Genomic DNA, 16,008 nt, shown 5'->3' with positions numbered 1-16,008 from the left:
GAGTTTTTTCAACATGTCCTTTTTAGACTGGTTGCACCAGACTTTGCTGAGTTTGTCTCTCGCAGGTATGATCCATTTAGATGGATGTGAACACAACACTCATGTTTGAGTGCAGACCAAAACCACCTCAAACAGACCTTTTAGAGTAAGTGGTCTCAGTCTGGTCACAAACTATTTGTTTAGCAGTTTATTTGTGGTGGAAACATGACCTGACCTCCATCTGCCTGTCCCCACTACAAACGCTCTGTAACTGGCAACAGCACTCATTTAGTTCTGGTGTGCTTTGCATGCTGGGATGTGGATCAAAGAAATCAACACTTGCTAACAGTTAGCAGTTAGAGCCAGAGAGTGAATCGAGGTCCAACCTGGACTAGAAACCAAGTATGAGGTAAACATTCTCATGTGGCTTGTAATGATGCATTGTGGTTCTCGTGAATTTTTTTTTGTGTTAAAAGAAACTGAAGTGAGAGGCAAGTTTACCTGTACCTTTAACTACTCCACTGATTCAGACCAGAGCAAAGCAGCCAGAATAAGCCCCGAGGCTCCACCTGCATGTGGAAACACCCAGGTGCCCATGACTCAAACTCCTTGCTGAGGTCCAAATAACATCTGTGTGTCATGGTTAGTGTAAGAATGTCAGAAAATCAGGAGCTGCTACCACAGATGAGGAAGAGCAGCACATATCAAGATACACCAGGACATGAGAGGGAGGCTGACTCTGCTACTTTTCAAATCTTCAAGTATGTGGAAGAAGTGTTGGTGCCAAAGTAAAACTCACCGTTAATCACACAGTGGCTGGACTCTTCATTCAGAATGGATAAACAGGAAAAGAACAATTCTACATTTCTATCACATTAGTATAACAACTCTAAATAACTGCTGTCAATGAAAGTGAGCCCTTCAGCATGTGGACAAATATCAAAATAGTTGATTTTATTTATAATGTATTAAAGTTATAAACACATCAGGCAGTGGTTTTACACATCACCATACAGACATGGGAATCAATCAATCAATCAATCAATCAATCTCGTGGATAATCTCCCAAAGCTAAATACAGTACAGTGATAATCATTTCTCTAGCCACTCGCCTGCCTTCTCGTTGCAGAAACAAATAAAAACTATTAGACAATCATTGGTTTTTCAACAAACCTAAGCTGACCAAACCATGGTTTGGATGTCATGTAATTATATCTTCCCTGTAACAGGCCTTCAGGGTGATCATCAGTAAAATCAGACTCAGTTTGACTCTCCGATGCAGGTGGGCAAAGTTGTTAGAACTTCAAGTTCACAACAGTAATAACTTCAAAATAGCCTTCCACATTATAGATTTATCCTTCATATAGACACATTTTTCTTCACATTTAGAAACCATGTTGAGCCGCAGTGCAAGGTGTGATGGAACCCTCAGAGAGCAGAGGGGAAACTTTCCTTCAACCATCATATCGATGCCTTTTAGGAGAGACAAAGTGTGCACTGTTATCAATTCATCGTGCTGGACTTCAAAGACACTTGGAACAGCTACAAGCACTTTGGCATTTAGACATGGTTGGACAAGACAAACGAGTGCGTTTGAAGCAGACTGAGACCATCGTACAGTGAGAATCATCTCTGCGTTTTTAGTGTTGTGCCGTCAACACACTGCTTTCAAGGCCATGTTCAGAAACTGATCTAAGGACAGCAGTGCTGGTAATTCAAGAAAAACTCCACCTTTGATTCTCACACACTTACACATATACACACTCAGGATTATTGTGTCATAGTATTACTTTCTTTTTGGGGTCTTTATATACTTCAAGGTCTGTGGGAATCCAAGTGTTCGTATGATGCTACAGTAGGCATGGCCCTGATCCAGGACTGCCATTTGTGTCATCGAGCAGCTCATGAAATTCATTAGAGAATATAAGAGACCAGAGCTCAGTGCTGCCACTAGTGGTCAGATCATATGTTACATTAATACTAGAAGTGGTAAGCTCTTTCAAATAGCTGTGAGCACTCCAGTCAGACATATTTGATTTTACATGGCTTGTACTGACTTCAATAAATGAAACCTTTTTTGGTTTGACTAAATCATGTTTCTGGTTAACTTGCCTCTGTCTCATCATTTGTTGTGTGTACACTTTCAATATTCTTGCTGTGTATGAGCTGCTCAGGGACTGTTAAGTTCCAGCACATATCAAAGCAGGACTGTGATACAGAGTTTGATGGTCCTGGATCGGGACTGCTGTAGGTGGAGACAGTGGTGTTCTGTCTTCTTCTGTAATTCTTTCTCTGTGTATCATTGGTGAAGAAGCCTTTCATCGTTAATGGTAACCATCAGGCCTCTATCATCATGTAATGACTGTTCAGCACTGAATATGCCCTTTGTTTACCACCTAAAACTTTGTAGAAGCTTTTAGTTTTCCTTTGCACGCAACTCTGCTTCTGATTAGTTTTATAGACTTAAACAGTAACATGATCTCAAGAGTTGGTTCAGTTTCAACTTGAGATTTTTTTTATGCCTAACATTGAAAAAAATATTGCGGTGTGTCAAAATCTTGGATCATCTTTTTTTTTTTTTTTTTCTTACATTTAGCAATGTTCTTCCCCCAAGTTCAAGACATGACACTGTGCTGCTGCTTGGCCTCCAGTGCATTATCACTGACACTGAAATCATTGTAATCATTTTCTGTTACCATCATTTACAGCTGCTGAATATGTCTGGACATGATGTGAACTCTACATTTGGCCAGTTATTCACAGGAGTAAAAAACACACCAAACAAAATGGGCCCAGAAAGCAAGGCACATTGCCAGTAGTTGTTTTTAAACAGTGTTTAGGGGTGGAATTTTCCTTTCATAAAAGTTTGAACTCTTTGTGAAGTCCGTGTGGCTGTTGAACTTGCTGATCCTGAATAAGCACCCGATTTTAGAAGCTTCCTGACAAACAGGCCTGGTTCAACACTCCTTGATCTCCCAGCTCCACTGATGTGCAACCCTGTCTGTGCTGCTGTAATTCCTTCATGATCCTTTATGTCAGATAATACTCTTTGGTCTGAGAGGGTGTTCCTCTGTGTCAGGCTCTCTTCCCCTCTTCAATACCATTCACATTGTAGAGTCTGGATCAGTCTCTCAGCTCCAGCTGATGTCATACTTCATTGAACCCTCTGGTAGAGCCAAGAACACCCTTCGACCCCGGTACAAGAAACTGACCACGCCCCTGTAACCTGTACGAGGGACTCCAGATTTCAAGTCATCCATCACCCCGAGATTTCGAGCAAAGACTTTAAAACTGTCCCGGCTAGAATACTGCACCCGGTATGGACCGGCTCCTTTTAAACTCCCCCCCTGTTGCAGGTCCTCAATCTTCACCAGAGGGGCGCTGTAAACCTCTTTGATAAACGTTTCATCATACTTCTCTTTTAGCAGATAAGACAAATCCTGTTTGGTAAAAGGCACAAATTCAGTGTTTAGCTTAATATAGCGAAGGTACTGGTCAAAGAATTGACCTAAACTGACGCCTTTTCGGCCAAAGGTGATAGTCCGGGAGATTTCAGGCCGGATGCAGGAACGTTCCTTGCGCTGTTCTGGTTGACGCATCCAGTCGTCCCAGAATGCAGAGGGCCATTTGGGTTCGAGTTCGTCCCACATCTCCTTCAGCAGCATCCAGCCCAGACCGGGGAAAAAGTCTGTCCTGTAGAGCAGCTCGGCTTTGGATGGATCCACCAAGGCATCTCTGCCGTTATCGTTCCAGGCCGAAACACACCACAAGGTCGGGTCAGAGCGTAGGATTGGGTACAGGGCTCGAAAGTACTCAAAGAAGTCTGGTGCCACCTAAACAAAGAAGAAGAACAGAGTACAAACAGGGCGGAAGAATTAGTGCAAGCTCAGCACACAAAAGTCAGTTCAATACTGGCAGATACCTTAAAACTCACTGGCTAGATAACAATATGGGTGAGGATAAATGCTAAATAGACTGTACTTATATAGAGCTTTTCTAATGTTATGACCACTCAAAGCACTTTTACACTACATGTCACATTCACCCATTCACACACACATTCATACACTGCCACACAGGATGGAATTATGCTTCACCGGGCTACACATAGGAACCAGGCAGGGAGTTCCGGTCCTCTGAAATGAAACCAACACGGAAGTAACTTAGAACTGCATTCTAGCAAAAGGCCACCAGGGGGCGACCGTTTTGGTGCCAAAAGGACTTCCGTCTCCATACAAGTCAATGGAGAATTCACCAACTTCTCACTTGATTTCTAACCTCAGTAAACTTTTTCAAAATGTGTTTATGGTCTCAATCACTAGTTTAAAGCCTTCTTCAATGCAGTATGATGTTCATTTGTGAAATTTTGGCCTCCCTGATTTTATATTTGACGATAAAGCAGGGTATGCATTAGGGCATGGCTACATTGTGATTGACAGGTTGATTGCCCGGTTGATTGCCCAATGTCCTCGAGATCCAGCCCTCGCAACCATAGCAACTTCCTCCGCTCTGCTCATGGCTCCACCCATGGCTCCGCTCATGGCTTTGCTCATGGCTCTGCCCATGGCTCCGCCTCATGCCCATATAAGTAGAATCCGTGTTTTTATTTTTCCCAATATGCACCTGAAATTTTCAAGATGGCGCTGCCCAGATTCGAAACTATTGGCTTCCGAGCAGCAGTCCACAAACAAATGGGTGACGTCACGGATGTTACGTCCATTTCTTCTATACAGTCTACGATAGGAACGTGGAGTGAACCAATCAACCAGCCTGATGTACTCTGCAACCTGGCTGCTAATTTATCAATTTTACCTGGTGAATCGTTCTCTGACCCTTTATTCATATAAGTAAATGAAGTAACGACGGTGACAGAATGCATGTAAATAAAACTTACATGCATTCTGTAAAACAGGCCTGAATTTCTATTTAGAAAAACCATGTTTAACCTGCGTTACTTCCTTTAGACAGAACTTCAACAGAAGGCAGAAAAACTGTGTTTCACAGCACGGTCAATCTTGGCCAGCTCTGATCACCCACTTTTGAAGGAATTCATTCCTCTGCCATCTGGGCGGAGATTTAGGCTACCTCGAGCACCAACAAATAGGTACAAATTTTCCTTTGTCCAGCAATCAATGCAGTTAACTTGTACAACCCCTTATCAACATTTCTACTCTTATTCTGATTGTGATTGCTCCTATCAAGTTGGGTTGTGCTGTATGCTGAGTTGATGTTTGTTATGTCACGGTTTATTTATTTATTCGTTGTTGTGTTAGTTGTTTTTTGTACTGTTACTGCAAACCAAATTTCCCCTCGAGGGACAATAAAGCTCTGAACTGAACTGAACACTGTCCGGTTTTAAATTTCAAGTCTGTTTCACTACATTTGTTTGCTTTGTTGTACCTATAACCACACCCGAGAGTCATGTCACCATGTCCTGGAGTACACGTGTACATCAGTGCAGCGAGGTTAGTGAGTCAGACCATTGGAGGTCAGCAAAAACAAGACTTTAAGGGAGTGTCAAGTTACTCTTCAGGTGCTACAGTAAAGAATCTCCTATAAAACTAACCTTTTTAAAAGAAAGTTTTATGGCGTGACCATGTAATGACAAGTCTGGAGGACTTAAGAACCACCCCACCCCAACCCCCACCCGACTCTTCATTTCCTGTCAGCTCTCTTACTGCTCCTTTTTAATAAAGGCAAAACGTCCCAAACATACAATAGATAAAATATGTCCATTTGAACAATGCAAAATGTAAGCCTTATGTGTCCACTGATGGGAGCAGGCAGAGCTGAACAATTCATTGACATTTCATCCAAACATGGTCTACTGCAATTTCCATCAAATCATCATCAAATCACAGGAGCTAAAGTATATGTTACTTAAGAAAACAACTTTTCTTTTCAATAAAAATGCAAATAATTATGTAAAAATGATCATTCCCTCTTTTATCACATCATATTGCAATATTAGTCAAAATCCATTTTTTCTTGCTGCTGTCACCAAGTGCTGCTCATGAGGGAATGTTGGGTCTCTTTAAATCAAAGAGTACAGTCTAAACCCTGCTTTATGTGTAAAGTGCCTTGAGATGACTTTTGGTGTGATTTGTTGCTTTATAAATAAAGATTGATTGATTGAAGAATGGCAACTACAAGTTTTAAAAAACATCTGAAACACATCAGGGACTAGTTCACCTAGTTTATTTTATACCTCTTATAGGGTATAATAGATTAAATGAACTAAACCAAACTAGGGGAACTAGTCCCTGAGTTGTGAGTGACAAGAGAGGAAACCAGTGGAAAACAATTACATAGTGTCAGCAAATTCAGACTTCCTCCTCTCACTGGAAACATAAGTGCAGATTCACATGGCACACTTTCTCCATCATGCTGTATCCTGAAACTTTTTTTCCTGCTGCTGTGGCACTTTTTAACCAGCCAAATGTTTTCTTATCCACTTCTAAAAGCTGGAAGGAGTTTCACAGATTCACACAGATAATCCAATAATCACTTCAATGTGCCAGTCTCAACATGCTAACTGGGATTACAGCTGTTAATTCACAATCTCTTCTGTTTTCTCTCTCAAATATTGGTCAACATTTCTGCTGTGATCAAAACATCCTGCATTATTTTAAAATATGATGTACATATGTATAGTGGCTCTCCAGTGTAGAGATGGATACTGCAGAGTGTTGAGTTATCACAAATATGAATGAGTTCAGTGATGAATACTTGGGACAACTATGGAACTAGTGGGCCCAGCTCATCATCATTAACCCACATTTGAAAGGAATATATAATTACACTTTTACAATCGAAAGGCTATCTACTCTTCTCAAATCTGCCAGACCTACCAGTGGGACCATAATTACAAACATATGCTGTGTGTATAAGCACTGTTAAACCCACAGAGTTTCACCAATTAAAGCACAAGACATCTATGACATTTCCATTTGTTGGAATGGTGCAGCCATAACAAACCACAATGTGTTACTCAGTGTAGAGGCTCACACAGTTTGGGAAATACACTTAAATCCCTATGGCAGTGAGATGGGCAGATGTCTGTGTTCAGTATAGAGCTGGGGTGAGGACATGGTTAGTCCTGTTTCCATTAAGGAAGTTCTGGGTAAAATGTAGGAGGTGGGAACTTTACATGAACGTCCTCTCAGCCGTTGTGTCTCCATAGCAGAGTAGGACCTTGATAGGACCCACCAGACTCTGGAGGTGATGTAATCATTCTGCAACAGTTTCCATTGTCGCGTAATCATTGTGTGACAGTTTTGACGGTGATGTCACCGAGGCGATGCATCAAAAGCATAACAACTCAAACAAGAAACCAACAACGGAGAGGTCAACATACATCTTCTTGTCCATCTCCATCTTCTACTACTACTCTTCTTCTGCTTGGTTTTTAAAAATGGTGCTTATTTTGTCACTTTTTGTTGACGTCACATCCCACTTTGAGTACACCCAATCAGCACCAAGTCAACCTCAAGCCCCACCCAGGAGCTTTTTCCTAATTTCTGTTCTCTTACAGATTTTGAAAAAAACAAGATAACACTTTTTAGCTTTAGAGTTTAAGGGCAGCTGTGGCTCATTAAGGGCAGCTGTGGCTCAGGAGGTAGAGCAGTCTTCCACCAATTGTAAGACTGGTGGTATGATTCCCGTACCCATGTCCATGTGTCTTTAGGCAAAATACTTAACCCCAAATTGCTCCTGATGGCTGCATCAACGGTGTATGACTGTGTGTGAATGGGTGGCTTCCATCTAATGAGCAGGTTGGCATCCTGTGTGGTAGCTCCTGTCATCAGTGCATGAATGTGTGTGACTGGATGGCTTTCATATAATGAGCAGGTTGGCATCCTGCATGATAGCTCCTGTCATCAGTGTATGAATGTGTGTGACATATAGTGTAAAAGTGCTTTGAGTGGTCATAATGACTAGAAAAGGGTTATATAAGTACAGTCCATTTACCATTTAGCATTTCCATTTAGTTCAACAGCCCTGCAAACACCAACCCCCCCCACCCCTCTCTCATACCCCCTTCACACCAAACCAGTTCCAGTGCTGGTTCGGGGATAGTGCTCAATTTGGAACTGGTTTTCCTGTTCACACAGACAAAGAGCTGGCTCCGGGCCAGAAAAACTGGTTCCAGAGTGGCACCAGTTCTTTGCTGGACTAGAAGAAAGAACCGCTTACGTTAGGGGGCAGGAGGCGGGGTTATTGAGACCAGCCAAAACAAACAAGACCGCGGGGGTGAATAGATAAGGAGTGAATTATCCCTTGAACATTTGACTGATGGTGAAATTCATGTGTTGTGAGTTAGCTGTGCTAACAACCATCTCAATCCTGTCAAGCAGCACAAACACGTTGTATAACGCTAGTCTGCCATTGTTGTTGTTGCTTCGGAGTTGGCGCAAGTCTTTATGGGAAAGCAGCGAACGTAACTGCCGTATGTGGTGACGTCATTAAGTGGCCCCGCAAGAACCTTGAGCAGTGGGAAAGCAAACTGGTCAGCTGGTTCACACCCAAACCAGCACCAGCACCAGCACCAGCACCAGCACCGGAACTGCTTTGGTGTGAAAGGGTATCAGTGAGTGCCTGGATTGTAACTTGATTTAGTACTAGTCCTAGAAATGAAAAACACCATGAAATACATTGTCAACACACAGTCAAATCCATCTGAGGAACCATGTCCCTTTCTTATCCAGTGTTTCCTCTACTGTCTAACTACCCAGTCATACCAAAATGTCACAATCAGCCAGCCATCACATGTGTGGATGTGATGAGAGCACTCACCTCTAGGTCATCCTCCACTATGACCACAGTGGATTGGGAGAAGGTGTTGAACACTTGGTTGAGAGCCCAGCGGTAGTGTCGAGCGATTTTGTAGTAGCCCTGGAACTTCCTGTGCTCTGGCCGGACTCTGATGTCCGACAAGTCTGGTTGGCTTATGTGAGTCACTTGGTTGCCGTAGGAGCCAATCACACGAGCTGTCTCGGCGTGGCCGCAGTCCTGGCTGACTATGATTGGGTAGAGTTCTGGAGAGGGGCGGTACTGTATGAGTTTGTCAAGGCTCCGTTTTACCGTCACTCTGTCACAGGCGATGACTAGAATAGGAATGACGACTTGTGGACTCGCAGCTGAAGTCACTAATTCACTGTTGTCAACAACTTCCTCCTTGATTTCATTGGCCTGGTTTTGTTCTAATTTAACGTTGGGAGCAGCTGTGGGGACAAGCTTCTGTTCTGTATGTTTGTCTTCAGATTGGTCCCTGTCGTCCCCTTTGTCTTTTAGAGAAAGTGGAGGCTTCGGTGGCTGATGGACGACCTCTACTTTGACTTCTTTTGTATTGTCCGTTTCTCTTTTTCCAACATCTTTCTGGCGAGCCCACACCGCCCTGTGACTTTCAATCTGCTTCAGCAGCTTTTTCTGAGTCTCGAGCTGAATTTCGACTTCCTCTGCCAGTCGAATCACCTCCCCGGCCAGGTTGACCCTGCTCCCTTTTCCTCTGCCCACGCCCCACTCCTCCTTTCCTCCTGGTTCAGCTCCACCGCCTTCCCCAAGGCGGCCGATTGGAGGTCGACCCCAAAGATAAAGAAGCAGCAAAGCATTCCAGGCGACAAACAGGAAAGCACCACATAGTATAAGAGAACCTTTCTTTCGAACCATGGCCCAAAGACACTAGAAAGGGATGGGGTTGTGGAAAAGGAAAAGGGAAAAAAAGATAGAGTGAGAATTCTATGGATCCAGGTCAAAATGTTAGATGGACAGGAAGTTAATATCCAATCACATTGGATATTAAAAATGATAGAATCATCCTGCCTTGTGGTCAGGAGGGTGTCAGGAGGAAGAGGACTGGCCAATTTAAAATCAATTTACATGATCTTACTGTGGAATGCATCAACTCCATGAAATCCCATACAGATGGGCCAGTGAGTGGAGACAGGACTCGCAGAAGTTCAGCAAGGGGTTGCAGACGTGCAGATGAAAGAAAAAAAAAGAGGGGGGAGAGCGGGGTCACTTTGGGTTGAGGGAACGTGACTCCTTGGATGTTATCCTTCAGCCATCATCCTGAAAACAAAGCAGGAAAAACAAATAAATCAGCAGAATGAATGCAGCTCATCTCAACATAGAAATGATGAAGCAGAAACAAAAGGCCCTTTCAGACATTCAGACATGTGCTGTACACAATCTTAACATGAACTACACATGTGAATAACAGCACCAACTAGGTTATGACTTTCTGATGTTGCACATGTTTAGAGCATGAAAATTGTTTAAAAGTGAGAAGTGCGTGCTGCTTTAGATGCTGCACCTCTCTCACAGAGATGCCTTTAAATCAACTGATGTGACTCTGAGGACGCTTTTGTAAAAGTGAATGGATGATGATTAGATTAGTTGATTATTATTTGGGGACTTTTGGTTGTGTTGATTGGGCAAAATCTCTAGTTCTGGGAAACTGTGATGGCTGTTTTTCACAATGTTCAAGACAAAATGATTCATCACCTCAACAGAAAAAACAAATAATGAAAATAATTCACATTTACAGCCCTAAGCTCTGATCAGGCTCCCCTCTCATTTCTCAAGTACACATGTACATAATGTTCCTATTATTTACTATATTGTTTTTTTTATTTATTGTATTTGTACTTACTTATTAATTATTGCTCTTTATTCTTTTTATTGACACTTTTTTACTGTCCACTTTGCTGCTGCAATAGTGGAAATGTTCCCATCGTGGAACTGATCTTATCTTATCTTCTATGTCTCAGTTGAGTAGTTTGTGTTTGACATGTTGAAGAGCTTCAGTCCCACTGTGATAATATGTGTTTGTGATGTTCAATCTGTCATGTATCATTAGGTGCTTCAAGCAAAGAGACACTAGACATGTCAAGTAGAGTTAAGAAGAGTAAAATGTTGTGAAGGAGATGGTATACAGTACATTCTGCTGTCTATAGACCTGCTTCTTCAACATCCACTGCTCTTTATATGGAGTGACAGTATCTCTTCTCCGTATGAGAGTAACATCATAACAACTACATGTAATAACTGATCAAACTGAAGAATGAATAACTTCCTTGGAGGACATAACTTGACTAGACGTGTACATATCAAACAGGCGTTGCAGCTCATTCTATTAATGTTCCTGTGAGGTTTGAGAAGGATCAACATGGAATTTTTTCCATAACAGAGACCAAGAAGCAATCAGTTTATCACACAGATGGAGTCAGCACTGTTAGATGCCACATCAGCACATCAGCAGTGACAGGGGATTTCTGGAGGCTCACTAACTGTCACTTTATCTGACATGTCCAGAGGGTTAGGGCTGACAGGATGTCCTGCTCTTCTCCATGTGATCTTCAGCCATTTACTCAACAAGTCATGTGAACACACATGTCAAAGTTCAAGAGAGGCTTCCTGCTACATACTTAACCTCTTCATCCATTCTTACTGATCATGAGAAAGAGCTGAACTCTTTTTCTCTTAAAATAACAGCAGAGATTGCGTCAATGACCATGATTTATCTTCTGTCATAAATACTATTGAGAAATCACTGATAAGAGCATTGTTTGTTGGGAAAAACAGACAGAGGTATTTTGTAGCACATTACAGGATGATAGTTACTGTGTATTTTCATTACTTTTCACTCACATTGTATTAGAGAACTGCTCAAATACACACAGTAGGAAACTAATTCAACACACTTCTGATTTAACTCATTTTGTTCATCTTGTTCTGATGTATGATGGAAAATTCCTGCATTTGCATGGTGAAGTCAAGCATGACCCAGCCCCACACATGACTACACAGTAACAGCATACTGCAGTCTCTCACATCATGAATTATACTATTCACTCTGTAATGTAGAGATAATACATATCTAACAGGCTTTACAGCTCTCTGTGTTAAGGGTGAAGTGTATACATCTGTAAACAAACTGTAGTCATAATGTCACAGCTGAGTGACATTATGTCTAAGTCTGCTTTCATCACACATACTGTACATCACTGAACACTTTCCCACTGATGTTAATCCAGTGGCTGGAAATAGTATTCACATCCTTCACTGACGTTAAACTACATAAGTATTATGAGTGATGTAGTATGCAGTATTACAGTAAAAGTATTATAGTGATGTAGTATGCAGTATTACAGTAAAAGTATTATAGTGATGTAGTATGCAGTATTACAGTAAAAGTACTGCAGTATTATAGTGATGTAGTATGCAGTATTACAGTAAAAGTATTATAGTGATGTAGTATGCAGTATTACAGTAAAAGTACTGCAGTATTATAGTGATGTAGTATGCAGTATTACAGTAAAAGTACTGCAGTATTATAGTGATGTAGTATGCAGTATTACAGTAAAAGTACTGCAGTATTATAGTGATGTAGTATGCAGTATTACAGTAAAAGTAGTGACATATTATTATATATGACATCATTAGATTATTAATAGATAGCATGTCTTGATGACATGTGATTTAACAGACAATAAACTGACATTTGATCAACACATCACTAACATTCATTAAAGGTCCTAACAGAGACTATGTCATTCCAAAACTTTGTGCCCTCTCTGTTGCCCCCCACATTCTGTCACTACTGTACACCAGCATCATTCAACCCATCCTCCTGTTTTTACTACATGCTGTCCACCACTAATAGAAACAAACTGACAAAAATAACACACACCGCATCCAAGATCATTAACCGTCACACACCCAACCTCAGCGAGCTCCACCACAGAGCAGTCACAAGCCTCTCAATAACAATAAGTAACGAGCCGGATCACCCTCTCTACCCTCACTTCACACTGCTGCCGATTGAGACGGGCATGCTTCAGCAAGAGCTTGGTCCTGTCTGCCATCTAAGCACTCAATAACCTCATCCAGCCCTCCTCAGTGTGATATATGTGTGTGTATTTATATGTTGCTCATGTTTAGTGGTGTTTGTACAGTGTGTGTGTGTGTGTATGTATATTGTTCATGTTTAGTGGTGTTTGTACAGTGTGTGTGTGTGTGTGTGTATGTATATTGTTCATGTTTAGTGGTGTTTGTACAGTGTGTGTGTGTGTATGTATATTGTTCATGTTTGGTGGTGTTTGTACAGTGTGTGTGTGTGTGTGTGTATGTATATTGTTCATGTTTGGTGGTGTTTGTACAGTGTGTGTGTGTGTGTGTATGTATATTGTTCATGTTTGGTGGTGTTTCTGACAGACTGTGCTGACTGGACTTTACTGAGCAATGAAAATCAAAAGGTGAAATCTCAACTTTAGTGTCATTTCACAATCAAGCCCCAGTTAATCTGCAGTACAGGGTGTGTCAGATGGGACTATTATGTTGTTGTAGAGTTACCACACACACACACACACACACCAATGGTATTGGGGAAGAGGCAGAGTTATCTGAAAATCAAAATAAGCCTTTAAATTAAACTGCTGTACAGTCAAAGTCCAATTTCCCATGAACAAACAAATAGGCTCCTGTACAAATGTTGGAATGCTTACACTGAGCTCTCCACTCAAATACAACTAGTACTGAATGTCAACACAGTGTGTGTGTGATGGTGAGAGGAGGATGAAGGTCACATTAACTCCTCCACAGGAGCTCCTCAGCATTAGAAAAGCCTAAACCAATTAGTGCTGATAAATATAGACAGAGGATAATCTTGTAAGGATAGATGTTTGAGTAGAAAGAACACACACTGATCAGTAATGGACGTGTGGCCATGCTGCACTGCCTCACCTCTGTAATATGTCACACCTGTTCATCTCCTCATTATCATTACATAAAAAATCTGCCTTGCCCTCCTGTGTTTCATGTTTCTAAGTCACACGCACGCACGCACGCACGCACGCACGCACGCACGCACGCACGCACGCTCCATCAGATGTTTGTAAAGAGTTTAAAGTACAGAGACACGTTACATGTTTGAGGAGTGACAGAGGGTTAGGGTTAGGGGGTCCATTCAGGTTGTAGATCTATCCAAATTTTTTCCTGACATTGAAAAAACTTTAAGAAACTGGTTTCAAACACAAGGTTCTCTGTAATATTTGTACCTGACATTTCAATAATACATCACGTTTTACAGGCCTGTAATAGTCAGCTACACTATCCTGTCAATTGAGCTTAAAATTCCATCTTTCTTTAAGTCTGGCTTTGTGTATGCATGTTACACTAAACTTCATGTTGCACACTGAAGTTGTAAATTGTTCTTTATATCCTGACAAACAAGTTTCCCCAGTGGTATCCCCAGTGGTAACGACTACTATTTGAATTATCACAATGTTCCAAAGACCAAGTTAAACTATTTAAATGTCTTGTCCCACAGTCGTTCAGTTCATTATCACAGATGAACCCGGACAGATTGGTTTTTTTAGCCGTTTTGTTTGAAAAATGAATTGAATTTAAACAAACTTATTGTCAAAATCGTTCCCAAATAATTGACTGCTGAGTGATGAATCAGCTAATTGTTTCAGCTTCACACTCACAGAGAAAGAAAAAAGGGAATGTCCTGAAAAGTCAATAAAAAGGGGAACGAACATTTAGTGTCAGACTTGCAGCTGATCTAAAGTGAAAAAGTCTTCAGACTGAAAACACACATGCACACATTCAAACTTACACAGACACACAAAAACGCTGGACAGCTATACATCATTTAAAATAATTATAAAAAGTAATACAATGAGGAAAGGAAATGAGTCAGACACAGACTAGTTGAAGTCTCAGCAGTAAGCACAGACACGTCAGGAACATTAGAAAACAAGACGTCTAAAGAGATTAAGAGGTGAAATGTAACTGCTAGAGAACAGAAAGTGTCAAACTAAGCATACCTGACCTCGGAGCAGCCTACAGATCTGTCATAGCTCCCTTACAATACCGCAGCAACTTAGACTTTGTACAGAAGAGGAGGCTGAATGTGAGCAGGGAGGGAACTGTTGCTCTTCACACAAACTGTACCAGCTGAAACTGTTCTCCTTTTAACCCCCTCCTCCCTCCAACAGACAACGTGGAGCTGACTGGTAGGACAGAGGAGCCTGCGGCACCAGTGTACCATCCAGCTAATGCTCCACATGACTGCACAGAGGAAGGCGACTAGGACTGAGTTAGCTAACACGGAATACTAACGCTCTCCTCTTTCAGCTCATCAAGTGTCCACGTTGCCAGCAGCAGCTCAGCAGCGCTGCAGCTGTGTTCACATCGAGCCAGCTGTTAGCTTCACATACTTCTTTCAAGCTAATAAGCTAATAAGTTAGCACACAGGACACGGTGTAGGTTACATGCAGCAGGGATAGAGCCAGTGTTCCGCCATATCTGTCTTTATTTGAACAAATTCCACACAGCAAGCTAACCCCTTCTGCTGACATGCCGTTAGCATGCTGGCTAATGCCGAGCAGCAGCAGCGGCTGTATTGTCATTGAGACGCCGCAGTGATGAGAGGATGGAGCAGATGGAGTCACTCACCTCTCACACGAGTCGGTTCATGTTGAAACGGAACAAGGCTCACCTCCAGCTGCAGCACTGAGCGGCTACTTGGTTAGCTAGCTAACGTTAGCTAGTGTCACACTGCCAGCACATCCCGGTGTTGGTGCACAGCCTGCACCTCCACCTCTGTGTCCCATTCTCCCCGTGGCTCTGCTCTGTTGTCCCGCAGGAGCAGCGAGCTGTCTGTGTGTATCCACGGTGTCAGTGTATCTGTCTGTCAGCTGGCTCCACAGCCTGCTACAGTCTCCAGTCCTGTGATGTATGAACACCACTACACCACTGTGCACTTCCGGATTATTGACTCGTTTAGAACCGATTTGAACCGATTTGAACCGAGCAAAACCGAATTCTTCTCCTGTAATCATGATAACACATATCTGTTACAAGATATTTATATATATATATATATATATATATATATATATATATATATATATATATATATATATATATATATATATATATATATAAATATTCTTTTTCAGTGATTTATTTGCTACTACTTCACACTGCTGTGCCACTGGTGTGCAGATTTAAGTATTA

The 16,008-nt window shown here is 41.8% G+C and overlaps 1 protein-coding gene across 5 annotated transcripts; it reads right to left on the bottom strand.

Annotated features, from left to right (window-relative positions):
* Window positions 1–918: 918 nt before the first annotated feature.
* On the bottom strand, window positions 919–15,682 carry mgat1b (alpha-1,3-mannosyl-glycoprotein 2-beta-N-acetylglucosaminyltransferase b). 5 transcript variants are annotated; one of them, XM_053334226.1, is made up of 4 exons: window positions 15,445–15,682; window positions 9,869–10,050; window positions 8,776–9,660; window positions 919–3,812 (listed from the first exon to the last, which is right to left on the bottom strand). In XM_053334226.1, exons 2-4 carry the CDS (start codon window positions 9,887–9,889, stop codon window positions 3,111–3,113), a joined length of 1,608 nt encoding a protein of 535 aa, XP_053190201.1. In that variant the 5' UTR covers window positions 9,890–10,050; window positions 15,445–15,682; the 3' UTR covers window positions 919–3,110. The 5 variants fall into 5 exon arrangements, with proteins under 5 accessions (XP_053190201.1, XP_053190203.1, XP_053190205.1 ...); XM_053334228.1 differs by having other exon boundaries at window positions 15,488–15,682; XM_053334230.1 differs by lacking the exon at window positions 15,445–15,682 and adding an exon at window positions 14,814–15,006 and having other exon boundaries at window positions 9,859–10,050.
* Between the last annotated feature and the right edge of the window lie 326 nt (window positions 15,683–16,008).

This window comes from Scomber japonicus, chromosome 15, assembly GCF_027409825.1.
Source record: "Scomber japonicus isolate fScoJap1 chromosome 15, fScoJap1.pri, whole genome shotgun sequence".
Lineage (NCBI taxonomy): Eukaryota > Metazoa > Chordata > Actinopteri > Scombriformes > Scombridae > Scomber > Scomber japonicus.
Note: the sequence above shows the minus strand (reverse complement) of the source record. Positions and strands in the feature narration are given on the sequence as shown.

What these genes read in the sequence shown, in the direction of transcription:
- mgat1b (XM_053334226.1), bottom strand. Translation starts at nt 9,889, where the DNA reads ATGGAGTTGATGCATTCCACA. An exon ending in TGGAGTTGATGCATTCCACA is followed by an intron (nt 9,661 to 9,868) that starts GTAAGATCATGT and finishes ATCCCTTTCTAG; the next exon opens with TGTCTTTGGGCCATGGTTCG. An exon ending in TAGTGGAGGATGACCTAGAG is followed by an intron (nt 3,813 to 8,775) that starts GTGAGTGCTCTC and finishes TTCTTTGTTTAG; the next exon opens with GTGGCACCAGACTTCTTTGA.